Source organism: Hylobates moloch, unplaced genomic scaffold, assembly GCF_009828535.3.
Source record: "Hylobates moloch isolate HMO894 unplaced genomic scaffold, HMol_V3 SCAFFOLD_2, whole genome shotgun sequence".
In the NCBI taxonomy this organism is placed as follows: Eukaryota; Metazoa; Chordata; class Mammalia; order Primates; family Hylobatidae; genus Hylobates; species Hylobates moloch.
In genome coordinates, this window is record NW_026652277.1 from 100,523,023 (window position 1) to 100,536,061 (window position 13,039).

The 13,039-nt window shown below is 36.7% G+C and overlaps 1 protein-coding gene across 2 annotated transcripts in view; it reads left to right on the plus strand.

The window, feature by feature from the left end:
- Positions 1-5,867: 5,867 nt before the first annotated feature.
- LGSN (lengsin, lens protein with glutamine synthetase domain) overlaps positions 5,868-13,039 on the plus strand; it is a 45,377-nt gene continuing 38,205 nt past the window's right edge. For both annotated transcript variants that reach the window (XM_032164824.2, XM_032164834.2), the window contains exon 1: positions 5,868-5,936. In XM_032164824.2, coding sequence (XP_032020715.1) covers positions 5,907-5,936 — 30 coding nt within the window. In that variant the 5' untranslated portion in view covers positions 5,868-5,906. The remainder of the gene's footprint in view (positions 5,937-13,039) is intronic.

The window sequence follows — 13,039 nt, forward strand, 5'->3', positions numbered from 1 at the left end:
TTTTCTTTTCTTTTCTTTTCTTTTCTTTTCTTTTCTTTTCTTTTTTTTCTTTTTTCTTTTCTTTTCTTTTGTTTTCTTGCCTGGTTTTGGTGCCAGGGTAATGCTTGCGTTGTAGAATAACTTAGGGAGAATTTCCTTCCTTTCACTTTTTGTAAGGCTTGTTATTAGTTCTTCTGCATACATTTGGTAGAATTCAGCAGTTAATCCATCCAGTCCTCAGCTTTTTCTGTGTTGGGAGACTTCTTATTACTGATTCTACCTTGCTACTCATTATTGGTTTGTTCAGGTTTTCTATTTATTCCTGATTCAATCTTGGTAGATTCTATGTTTCTAGGAATTTCTCCTTTTCCTCTAGATTTTCCAGTTTCTTAGTGTATAATTGTTTATAACAGTCTCTGATGATCTTTTGTATTTCTGTGATATCAGTTATACTGTCTCCTTTTCCATTTCTAATTTTGCTTATTTGGATCTTCTCTCTTCCTGGTTAGTCTAGCTAGGGATTTATTAATGTTGTTTATCTTTTCAAAGAACCAACGTGTTTGGTTGAACCTTTGTATTATTTTGTTAGTTTCTATCTCATTGAGTTCTGCTCTGATATTTATTATTTCTTTCCTTGCACTAGTTTTGGGTTTGGTTTGTTCTTTTTGTTTGTTTGTTTGTTTTGTGTTTTTTAATCAAGTTCCTTAAGGTGCATCATTATATTATATATTTGAAAATTTTCTCCTTTTTTTTTTTGAGACAGAGTTTCGCTCAGTCGTCCAGGCTGGAATGCAGTGGCGTGATCTCGGCTCACTGCAACCTCTGCCTCCCGGGTTCAAGTGATCCTCCTGCCTGAGCCCCCTGAGTAGCTGGAACTACAGGCATGCAACCACACCCAGCTAATTTTTGTGTTTTTAGTAAAGACGGGGTTTCACCATGTTGGCCAGGATAGTCTCGATCTCCTGAACTCATGATCTGACTGCCTTGGCCTCCCAGAGTGCTGGGATTACAGGCATGAGCCACCGTGCCCAGCCTCCCTTTTTTTTTTTTTTTTTAATGTAGGTGTTTATTGCTATCAACTTCCCTCTTAGCAGAGCTTTTGCTGTACCCCACACATTTTGGTATGTAATTTCTCTATTTTCATTTGTTTCAAAAACAATTTTTTTTTGTTTTCTTCTTAATTTCTTCATTGACCCAGTGACCACGCAGGAGCATGTTGTTTAATTTGCATGTATTTGTAGAGTTTCCAAAGTTCCTCTTGATGTTGATTTTTAGTTTTATTTAATTGGAGTCTGAGAAAACACTTGATATAATTTTAATTTTTAAAAGTTTGTTTAGACTTGTTTTGTGTCCTAACATATAGTCTATCCTGGAGAATATTCCATGTGCTCATGAAGACAATGTGTATTGTGCAGTTGTTTTATAAAATTCATTTAATATTTTACACAATCACAGAACAGAGTTAAGAGAAACCTGAGAGATCATCTTGCCCTAAACCACATTTTGCACAAAAGGAAACTGTTACCAAGAAAACTATGTGATATGTCTTTAAAAACAGTGTTTCCTATAGAACTCAGGTCTTTAATCTGCTGGTTGTTTCACTACAGCAGCAGTTCTGAAAGTATGGTTCAGGGACCCCTCGGGATTCCAAGAACCTTTGAGGAGACTGTGAGGTCAAAATTATTTTCACAATAATAGTAAGACTCTATTTGCCTTTTCACTCTCATTCTAGCATTAGTGTATAGTGAAGTTTCCCAGAGGTTGCATGACATGGGCTGTATCAAAAGAGTGAATGCAAGCTGGGAGCAGTGGCTCACGCCTGTCATCCAGCACTTTGGGAGGCCGAGGCAGGTGGATCACCTGAGGTCAGGAGTTCCAGACCAGCCTGGCCAACATGGCAAAACCCTGTCTTTACTAAAAATGCTAAAAATTATCAGGGTGTGGTGGTGGGTGCCTGTAATCCCAGCTATCTGGGAGGCTGAGGCAGGAGAATTGCTTGAACTCGGGAGGCGGAGGTTGCAGTGAGCCCAGATTGCACCACTGCACTCCAGTCTGGGCAACACAGCAGACTGTGTTTCAAAAAAAAAAAAAAAAGAATGCAAAAACATATATAAGATTCCAGTGGTTTTTCTCTTAAGCTAGATGTTAGAGCAATTTGCGAAAATAAGAAATACATCAATTTTCTATAAAAAATGCTATTTATGTTAATATGTACAACGCCCATTATTATTATATTTTTAAATATGCTAATATTGATTAACATAACCTGTGTATGTGTGTGTGTGTGTGTGTGTGTGTGTGTGTGTATCTATATATGAGGTTTTTGTGCTCTCAAGAATTTTTAGGACTATCACAATAAATAGAATTATGTCATTAAAAGAAGGAAACAAGGGCAACACCAGCTACCAATTTTTTAAAATTAATAGTGTTATAAAAATGTCTTCTGTGAATAAACAGTGGAGACTCAAAAGGATGGAGTGGGATGAGTGATGAGAAATTACTTAACAGGTACAATGTATACTATTCCGGCGATGGCTACACTAAAAGCCGAGACTTCACCACTATGCACTATATTCATGTAGCAAAACTGCACTTGGACTCCATAAATCTTACAAATAAAAAGAAATGTATTCTGTGGCACTCTCCTTCTTCTAAAAATAGCTTGGGCTGTTTTGGATTAATTTTTAACTTATTATATGTGATTGCAAGCTCCTTATGTGCCTTGGAATTCAGAATTTCATGCTTCCACTTTCACAACTGACTTCATTTAACTTTATGAAGCTTGTGCTAAATATATAAATGCTTAAGCATATGTGAAAATCATTGAAAATGCTAAATTAAAATGATTTTAAACTAGTTTTAAATTGTATCAACTTTACAAAAAAATTTTTTTCAGGGAGTTACGCTGTTTTCTACTCGTTGCTTACTTAGGTTTATCGAAGGGGCAGATGAGAGGAGAAATTCCCTTTCTAAAACAAAGGAAAAGGACATACAAAAATATTCTTCAGTTTCCCTGCCAACGTGTGTTTCCTCTCCGCCCTGAATTCACTGATTTTCTATCTGTCCTCACTCCAATTTTTTTTAATCATCGGTTTTAAATCTTAGTTCTGTAAACAGATCTACCATTTTCTTAGAAAATGAGGTATTTCTGGGAAGAACTGAAAAGAAGGGGGGACTGGATTCATGAAAGGAACTTTTGGGGGCCTTTGTGAACTGGAGTTCTAGAACCACTAGGGAAGCTCAAATATTACTCCTTGTAATTTTTGTATGACGTTCTCTTCAATAAAGGGTGTCAATGTAGTCTTCCAGTTATGTAAGTCATAATTAGATGCATATAAAGGAGGAACAAACCCATGCAGCTTCTAGAACAACAACAAATCGGGAGAAAGATAGGGTGGAAGTATCCTTCTGTTATGGTTGTTATGTTCTTATGCTGACCTGAAACCACATTTTTGTGATTGATGAAGGTCATAAGAAAGACTATTTCCTTCACTGAACTTGTCTATTATTCTCACAAGTCAGTTATTCCCTTGGTCTCATTGGGCATGTTTTCACCCTATTTCCTTATCAGTTAGTGCTGGGAAGACAAGAACTTTGTATTTTATACACTGTACTGTAACATATAATATATGTAAACATGAAACAAAAACATTCATTGTGATTTCATTTTCTCCCACAGTGAAAGAATAGATTTAATCCTTTACCTAATTTGCATCCTTCGCTCTTCCAATCTTGTTCAATAATTCATCAGAAGGCAGTAACTTAGTGGTAAACAACATATTGTTTCCCCTTGTTGGTACTTAGTAAGCTTTAGCTTCTGCAATCTGTTCTCATGAAATGAATCCCATAATTCCTTTAATCATTTTAGTTACTCTTCTCTGGATCCATTCAATTAGATTACAACTTTTTGGCAGGAGAAGTACTTGAGTTGAACAGTCTTTCCATATGTTGTCTCAGAAGAGTGGTAAGAGAAAGGCTTGTATCATTTACGTTCATGGCTCAATGGCTACATTCATTTTGACTAAGATAGTTTTCTGGATATAGTACACATTGAAAAAACGCTTGTGAATGAAAGTGTTTAATATGGACTTATGGACCATTTATTATTTTTCTAATCTATTTGTTAAGCCCTTTACTGACATTTGGTTTCTCCTTTGGAAAAACTGATTCTAAATAATGGTAATATTTTTAAAATATGTATCATGCTAATATCATAAATTAGGTTATATACCATATGTCCAACCAAGCTTTAGAACACTTTTTACAAAAATGGGCAAATCAAGGGTTCAGGAAAGGATATTATAAAAAACTCATGGATACACCTTGAGAAGAAGAGATTGTCAAAATAAGGTAAGAAAAAAAGATGAAATTAATCAAATTGCATATTCAATAACAACAAAATTCCCAAGAGAAAATTTGGGTAAGTAGTCCTATAAAGAAATGATTTTTTTTAAACATGTCCCAATATGTAACTGAACATGTAAACCAGCTTGGAGTTCTTTTCTTTGATATAGGAAAGGGAACATTTCTGAAACAAAAACGAAATTTTTCACAAAACAGTTTTTTTTCCTTAGCTCAATGGCACCTGTTTTGCATGGAGACAAGCACACGCAAGAAAAAGTTGTAAAAGTGGAAGCAAATGTGGTCTCAGAAAAGGATTTAGAAAAACTTGGTAAGGCTCTGGTACAAGACATTGTGGGAGTTAAACACCCTACTAGAGATCTGCAGGAAAGCACCAAGAGCAAGTCAAATACTAGGATGGGAGATAGAATCCCTTTTCTTGGGGAGGTTCAAGAGTCCAAAACAGCCATATTCAGGATGCAGTTTCAGGTGGGCATCAGCATCAGAACTAGGTCCAAATTCAAGATCTGGTTGTAGATCAGGCTACACAGAGCAGAAGCGTTAGAGTCAGTCATGGAACAAGTACCAATGGAATGGAAATAGGAATAGTTAATCACTGTCTTTAGGACATGGGGCTTTTGAAATGGGCCAAGAAAGCCAGGCAGGATTGAGTGGTTGTAAATATTGGCTTGGCCTTCCTCAGGCCCAGAAGACCAGGAAGAAGTGATTAGCCACGGAGACTATACACTTCATGGAAAATGCTTAGAGAGAATTTGGTTTGGTTCAGAAGAAACTCCATATCCTCCTTCATCAACTATACTTGAAGTTGAGTTGATGGCAGCAGAAGTGTGATTTCAAACCCCCTTTACTAGTGAAGAGAAAGCATTCCCTATTTCCTCTACTGAGTTAGAATTGTTTATGGGACCCTATGGGGCAGCCTGCAGATGATTCCATGTTCATTGTGCACAGTGGGGATGGTCTGGGATTTGTCACAGACTGATATTGGAGAATTGGAAAGGCTAAAGAAAGACATTTCAGTTTTATAATGAAGGTCCAGAATTAATTTGGAGGCCAGAGGGACCTAGAAAAGAAAATAAAAAATGAGAATTACAAATGAGCGGATCTTTGCCATTGGTAAAAATCTGGGTCACTTATAGCTGTATTTTTCCATCTGTGCTTTTGTCTGTGGGCTTTGATAGCATAGTCGTCTAATACGTGTTTCATCATCTGAATCTGACAATAGATATCATTCCAGAATACAATTGTTATGTAACAAAAATTCTGTACGTTGCAGAAAAAAGTCAACCAACACAATTTTAAGCTTTGTATGTCTTTTGTTTGCAGGGAGTCAGGCATAAACAAGCATTTGTCATTCGATTCTTCTAGTGCATTTCCAGCATACTGTGCCTTGGGCATGATACATCAGAGTCTGATGTTTATCTTTTATTACCTGCCAGACCCCTCTGGAAAAGCCTCCATGGAATTCATCATCTGCAGTCTTTGTTGTAGGTACACATATAAATACATGTTGAATGCATTTGTTGAGTATATTGTGGCTTCTAAAGCTGAACTTAAAAAGTGTTGAGATGAATAATGAAGAGGACCTTCTGCAGGAGGTATGAAGCTAATCATTAAAATGTTTTAACCAAAATATTGACAGTAAATCTTTTTTAAAAAATGTTAATTATTTGAGTGCCAGTAAGAATAAGGGCAGCATAATTATACTTGTTATATGTCCACTTTGGAAAAGTTTATGAAGAATTGCCCTTCTGTACCACACAGTGAGTTTATAAAGATAATAAAAACTAATCAATTCAAAATATTCATCTAGGAAGCTCATTTGGTTTGAATAATCATTTAAGTTCAATAGGCACTGAGTTTCAGAAGCATAAGTATGCTATAAAAATTTTATTTCTGTTTTGGTTGTTATTGAGAGAATAATCTTTGTTTTTCTTAAAGCTTTGACCTTATTCTAATAAATATGCTTTGAGATTAAATGACTAAAGGTGGAAACCTGTTTTCAAATTATATTTGAAAGGCACAACATGAATAATGATAGCCACTTATAGGGTCTAGCATATATTAAAATAATCAGTTGTCAACATATGACATTTCTCCTCACTTCTTAATGTGTCTGTACCCAACCTTCACTCTTGTATTTCTGACCGACCATTTTGAAAGACTGCAGCGCAGACTTGGAGGCAAGCTGTGGTAAAATTTGGGAGGATGTGAGTTATGTTTAGTAGGTTAAGAAAATATAATGCAAGAAGCATACCTACTATGTGAAGAGTGCAGTGGAAGACCAGGGCATTATGTATGAAATAGTGGCATATAGAGAACAAACCTAGTCCTCACTTATGCATGTAGTGGAGAAGATAGCTAACATCTAAGAATGGGTTCACTGATCTGTATAGTGAATACAAGCAGTTGTTCTGAAATAGAGTCAAGAACAAATGCACTTTCCATAAGGAAACTGGGCAAGGCTATGTGAAGAAGGGACTCCCTGAGGAGGAGCTGTGGCTTATCCTGTACTGTCATGTCACTGTTGTAGGCCTCAAATGGTGGACATGTTTATGTGATTATAATGAATTTAGCTAAAAGTAAATTCATAGCTGCAAATGAAAGCTTATAGAAAGAAAGTAAAGGTAATTAGCATATACATCATTAGCTTTTTGGGATTTTGATTTCTAACTATGTAACTTCTTGGACTAGTTTTACTTACTACTTCTGACCCCATGGCAGAACTCTGCTTTCTTCCCCAGCTCCCACAATTTTAGCCCAGGATTCCAGGTGATACAGCTCCCAAGAAAGTCCTTCAAAGCCATGCCCTCCTCAAGAGCAGTCTAGACCAAATGTTGATTGTTTACTCTTAGGAGAGCAGAAAAATGAACAATATGATTTTTAAACTGCACAATTATCACAGCAGGAGACATTCTCTGTCTTTTGAGGAAAAGTTCCTTCAAAGTTGGAATAGAGCATCGTATTTACTAGATGTTATAAAGGTGAATCTTGGCTGGCCACTTGACCCAACTCCAATGAGTAAGCTCTTTTATACTCCCCTGTATAGGGTCACATTCTCAGGAAGTGAAAGAATATGGAAGGGCGGAGAAAGGTGACATGTGACATTCCTTTTCCAGCTAACTAATGTTTGGAAAAGGACAAGACTGGGTTCCACGCTAGATGCTCTGGTAATGTGGGCAAGAGCAGCATGAAGTTAACTACAAAACACAGTAGCTGAACAAAAGCTCAGTGGATTCCGAAGGGCAGATTGTGTATATGGAGAAAATCCCTCAGAATTCTTACTTCCCCAACCTGAACAAATTCTTTGTCAGAATATTCAGTAAAATGAACAGTTATTAATCTTAGATTTGGTACTTCCCTAAAGAATATTTTACTGAGATTCTGTATTTAAAACAATGCTGTAAAGTCATGCATTCAGCCACATTCTTAGCAGTGGCAAACAAAAAATAGATTGAAAACACATTCTTCTTAAAGTAGATCCTATGGGTGTATGAAGTTGTGAAACTGAGTGAAAGAGTAGCATATTATAACAATTAAAATCTGTGTATCAAGAACCTCGTGTGTGGTGCTGAGCTGGGTAATATGTCAAGTGAGGAAGATCTATTTTCCACCCTGCAGATATTTATAAGTCAATACAGAGAACACTGACACAGGTAGACACAGTTCTGACGTTTCCATATCGCAGAAGGAATGAATGCCATCTGGGGTGAAGTCAGATACTCATCCTGCTCTGCAGCCTGTATCTGTTGGAGGCGTGAAGTGCAGCCCCATGGGAGGCTCTACCTGACCTTCTAGAGGCTTGCTTCAAGAGGCTAGAGATTTACCTACCCCAGCTTTCCCTGCTTTATGCTATTGTCTGTGTGACTCTAGAGACTGCCTGATTCTTGTTTTGTATTTTCCATTTGTTTTGTCTCTTAGAATTCAGAAGATTTGTCTTCTGAAGATTTCAAGGTTTATAGTTCATTTTATAATTATTTACCCCAAACCTACCTACTTGCAGTGTATCAGCTAGCTCTCCATTTAAGAAATCTCCATGGAGAGACAAGACCAAAATTCGATTTGAGTTTCAAGGGCAGTGGGTTAAGCTCGCACTTCCTGAAATCAGAATTCCTGCATTCTAATCTTGGCTCTGCTACTTACTAGCTGTGTGACATGGGGCAAAGTATTGGACTTCTCTGTACCTCACTGGGACATTAATAGTGCCTACAGGAAGGGATTTTGTGGAGATTAAATGAGTTAATACATGTAAAGTGCTTAGAACTGTGCTTACAATATAGTGAGAACTCATTAAAAAGGAGTCATGCATTACATATACTTTATTATGTTGACCTCTACTAGCTCTCCTGTTTTCATTTTTACAGCCTTAAAGAGTTTTACATGTTTTCCTTTACATGATAGAATTTATTTGCTTATGATAGTAATGATAACAATTATATATAATATATCTTTTTACATAAACATATATCCGTCCACTTCTAGCCTACTAAGGCTTTCCTAAGGCACAATGACTAGAACTATTTTTAACAATCAGTTACAGGCATATTATAATTTTTTTAAAGGATAGAACACCTTCCCCTCTCATATTTAAAGTATTTTTATATTCATATTTGCCGTATTTTTATATGCTGCAGCAGCCCATTAGCTGATATCTTCACTAACAGTTCCATAATATTCTTGGATCTTTTTTCATACTATATTACAGAGCCCATTATCATAAATATGTATTATATATACATGAATATTTAAATTTTTTCTACATGTCTTTTTACCTTTGCAACATTTTTGTTGCTTTTCGGCTCACCCACAAAGCCTTCACAAATTATTTTTGTCCTGTCTACATGGATAAATATATTTTTAGCCATACGATCTTAATTTCTCTAAAAAATATGGAGAATTCTTTTTTGATTTACTTATGAACATATTAAATAAAACAAAACTTTTTGCTTCCTTTATTATTTTAGTTTTCTTTATTATTTACCTTCATATTATCAAAATCACATGATGTTAGACCTTTGTAAAATTATGTTTTTCCTTCTCTGAAAATGTTTCGTTAGGTATATTTTTCTTGTGCAGAACTTCTGTTGTAGATTTTGCATAACTTGCCCACAGAGGTGAGATTTGTTTATGGGTTGATGCCACTGTTGACTATTCGCCAATTTGTTAGGAATAAAAACGAGACTCATAGCTTTTCATATGGGAGCAGCTATATCATTTACATTCTGATACATCTTTCACACAGAGCTCTCAATAATGATCGTTGCTCTATCATTCTTGGTCACATGGGAATGTTCCACCTAATCTGCCAACTTAGGTCTAGGTTATTCTCTTGTAAAAGTGGTGAGGATTAAACAGTTAGAAAGTGAAAATTTGATTGTAGAAGTGGAAATTAACCAGGTTGACCCTGACATTTGGCTAATCTCCCCACAAATGTGCTTGAAGATGAGAAACTCAGCACTTTGACAAATAACCCATTCCATTTTGGGCCCATTATATTAAATAAAATTCTGATTCCTTGCAAATTCCAAGAAATTTATCTGGATTTTCCTTCTGTGCTTTGTTTGACTTCAAAAGATAGAGATACTATTGAACTCTCACTTGAAATGTGGAGTTTTTTTTTTTTTTTAAGACTTGGATTTCCTTAGTTTTCAGTATTTTGTCACGTATAAAGTTTGTAAGTAGCATGAAGAAATGAAGTAAGAGTTGTAAACCACACATATTTGAATTCTGCTATGTTCTAGGTATGAAGCCAGGCAAGTTGCTGCGTTTATCAGATCCTCAGTTGCCTCACTGAAACATATATATATATGCATATTTATATAGATATATAGAGAGTGAGAGCATGCATACACACACACACACACACACACAGAGAGAGAGAGAGAGAGAGAGAGAGAACATTTTAGATATGCTTCAGAAAAGCATGAGAAATAATGTTTTCTCAGTATCTTAAGTGGGGTAATCATAACCGTGGGGAAAAGGCCTGATATTGAGGATAACTACTGTGAAAAAACCCTAAAGAAAAGGTAAAATTTATAGAGTAAAGCTACAGAGGCATTGTAGAGCAGCCTTTCACCAGCACAAGCCCATCTAAGTAAAGAAGCACAGGTCTAAGCCCTTCTAGAGAAAACTTTGAAGAAGTCCATGCCATATTTTATCTAGGAAAGCTGTTTTGACTGAATCATCCTACTGGGTTACCATCAGGTTTTGTTGACATCCAAAGAAGTCTCATTTAGAATCTTTTGTAAAGGAGAAGTCTGAGTATAAGTCCTTTCTGGCCTTATACTTCAACATGGTAGGTCTTGGTTGTAATTAATTAGAAATTATTTACTCAATTACTACTTTATGCTAGGCCATATATTAGGCACAAGGATACATCTAAATGCCACCTTCTAAGAATCTTCAGTCTTTGACATGTTCTTTTTGTCATCCTTTCCTGACTTGACTTCCTATCCCATCTGTCTTGGATTCCATATCCCATTATTTTAGCATCTTCCTTGCCCAAATCCTCAACTTATTTTTGTCATTGTCCTTCTGAGTTTGTGACCTCATGAAACCTCAAACCATGGTGTCTTCACATTTCCAGCTGAGCTTTGCTAGAGAAAATAATTACCTGTGCAGATTGGTGTCACTTTAAATTTTAAAACCTCCAATTCTTTCTGGGCCCTTGATATTTTTCTTGAATGAGTCGGCTCTTTCTCAGTTTCCACTATAACTATGTCAAACAATTTCCATTCTCCTTAAGCCTTCAGTCTTCCATATTCCTACTCTATCTGAACACTTCTTACCCTAAAGAGAAAATTGGAAGCACCACAACTCTCCACCTTTTCTTATCCAGAATGGATAAGATAGATTAAGGTTTAAAATCAGTTTTAGATTGAAATTCTGCCATTTATTGGGTGAAAATCTTTCTGAGGCTCAGTTATCTCATCTGAAAGGCACTCATGAAACGTTAACAATTCTTTGCTTTCTCTCTTTCTCCTCCTGATAGTCCTCTTCCTCCTCCTCATTTTTGCTCTTCCTTCCTTGTCTCAGTCAGTTTGGGCAGCTATAACAAATTGCCATACTTTGGCTGGCTTAAATTACAAACATTTATTTCTCACAGTTCTGGAGGCTGTAAGTCCAAGTTTAAGCCTCTGGAAGATCTAGCATCTAGTGAGGCCTCACTTTCCGGCTGGTAGATGTACATATTCTTGTATTCTATATGGTGGAGAGCAGAGAGAGAGAGGAAGTAAGCACTCTTCTATTTTTTTCCCCATAAGGGCACTAATTGTACCATGAAGGCTGTAGCCTCATGACCTAATCACCTCTCAAAAGCTCTACCTCCTAACATCATTGCATTAGGTGTTAGGGTTTACTATATGGATTGTGGGGGACACAAACATGCCATTCTTAACTCTGCTCTTTCTTCTAACGATGTACCCCTTTTCCTTCCTCTGATAGAGAAAAATGTATTAAAGTTAATTCCTTTATTTCAATCCCAGATTCCATCTTTTCTGTCCTCCCAGGGACCTCCCTTTATTTTTTTTCTACTCTCTCCTACATCTCCTTTTTTGTTTCCTTTCATTAAGCAAGTATTTATATATGTATATATGTATGTATGTATGTATGTATTTTTGAGACAGGGTCTCACTCTGTTGCCCAGGCTGGAGTGCAGTGGTGCAATCTTGGTTTACTGCAACCTCCACCTCCCGGATTCAAGTGATTCTTATGCTTCAGTCTCCCGAGTAGCTGGGATTACAGGTGTGCACCACCATGTCCGGCTAATTTTTATATTTTTAGTAGAGACGGGGGTCTCGTTATGTTGGCCAGGCTGGTCTCAAACTCCTGGCCTCAACTGATTTGCCCACCTTGGCCTCCCAAAGTGCTGAGATTACAGGTGTAAGCCACTGTGCCTGGCTGTCTTAGCATTTAAATATATGCAAGTCTTCTCTACCTAAAAGCAACGTAAACTTTTCTTGAGCCTCTATATACTCCCCTGGTAGACATCTTTTCTGTCTTCTTTACTTCATACTTTCGAGTTGTATTTCATATTTTCATTTGATAATATTTCTTGTGTGCTTACTGGGTGTAGATCCTGGGCTAAACAACTCACATTCTTCTTCAACTCACTGGATCTAGCTGCTGCTCACATGCTTCCACCGTGACTGTCCTTACTAAGGCCTCCAGCGAATTGGGTTGCAAAACACAATGAGCAAGTATTAATTCCAACCTTATTTATCATTTCAGCAGCATGGTCCATTGGTACTTCCTTTTTATGTTTACTCGTTAACTATGGTGGGTTTTCAGTTCTATTTACTTATTTATTTTTACTGTGTACCATTTAAATGAACGTCTCAGTTCTCTTTTACAGCTCTTATTTTCTCAGTCCCTGTTCTTTCCCTTAAAAGTTCCAACCACTGTCAGGGCTATTTTTTCCTTCCATTTTGTCTTTTACATTTTGACCCTTATGGTCAATGCTTGCTGGTCACCTCTAGATGACACAATCACCTTAGATTCCATATGCCCAAAACAGAACTTATAATTTCCCTTCTCAAGTCTTTGCTTTTTGGGTTTCCTAGTCAGAAATGTGGTTGTCATTTTTCAGTCCTCTGTCTCTGACACTTCCTATATCCAGCTAGTTACTAATCTGCGAAATCCACTTCCCAAGTATGTCTGCACTATGCTCATTTCACCCCCTACTCCAGAGCTATTCTCCTAC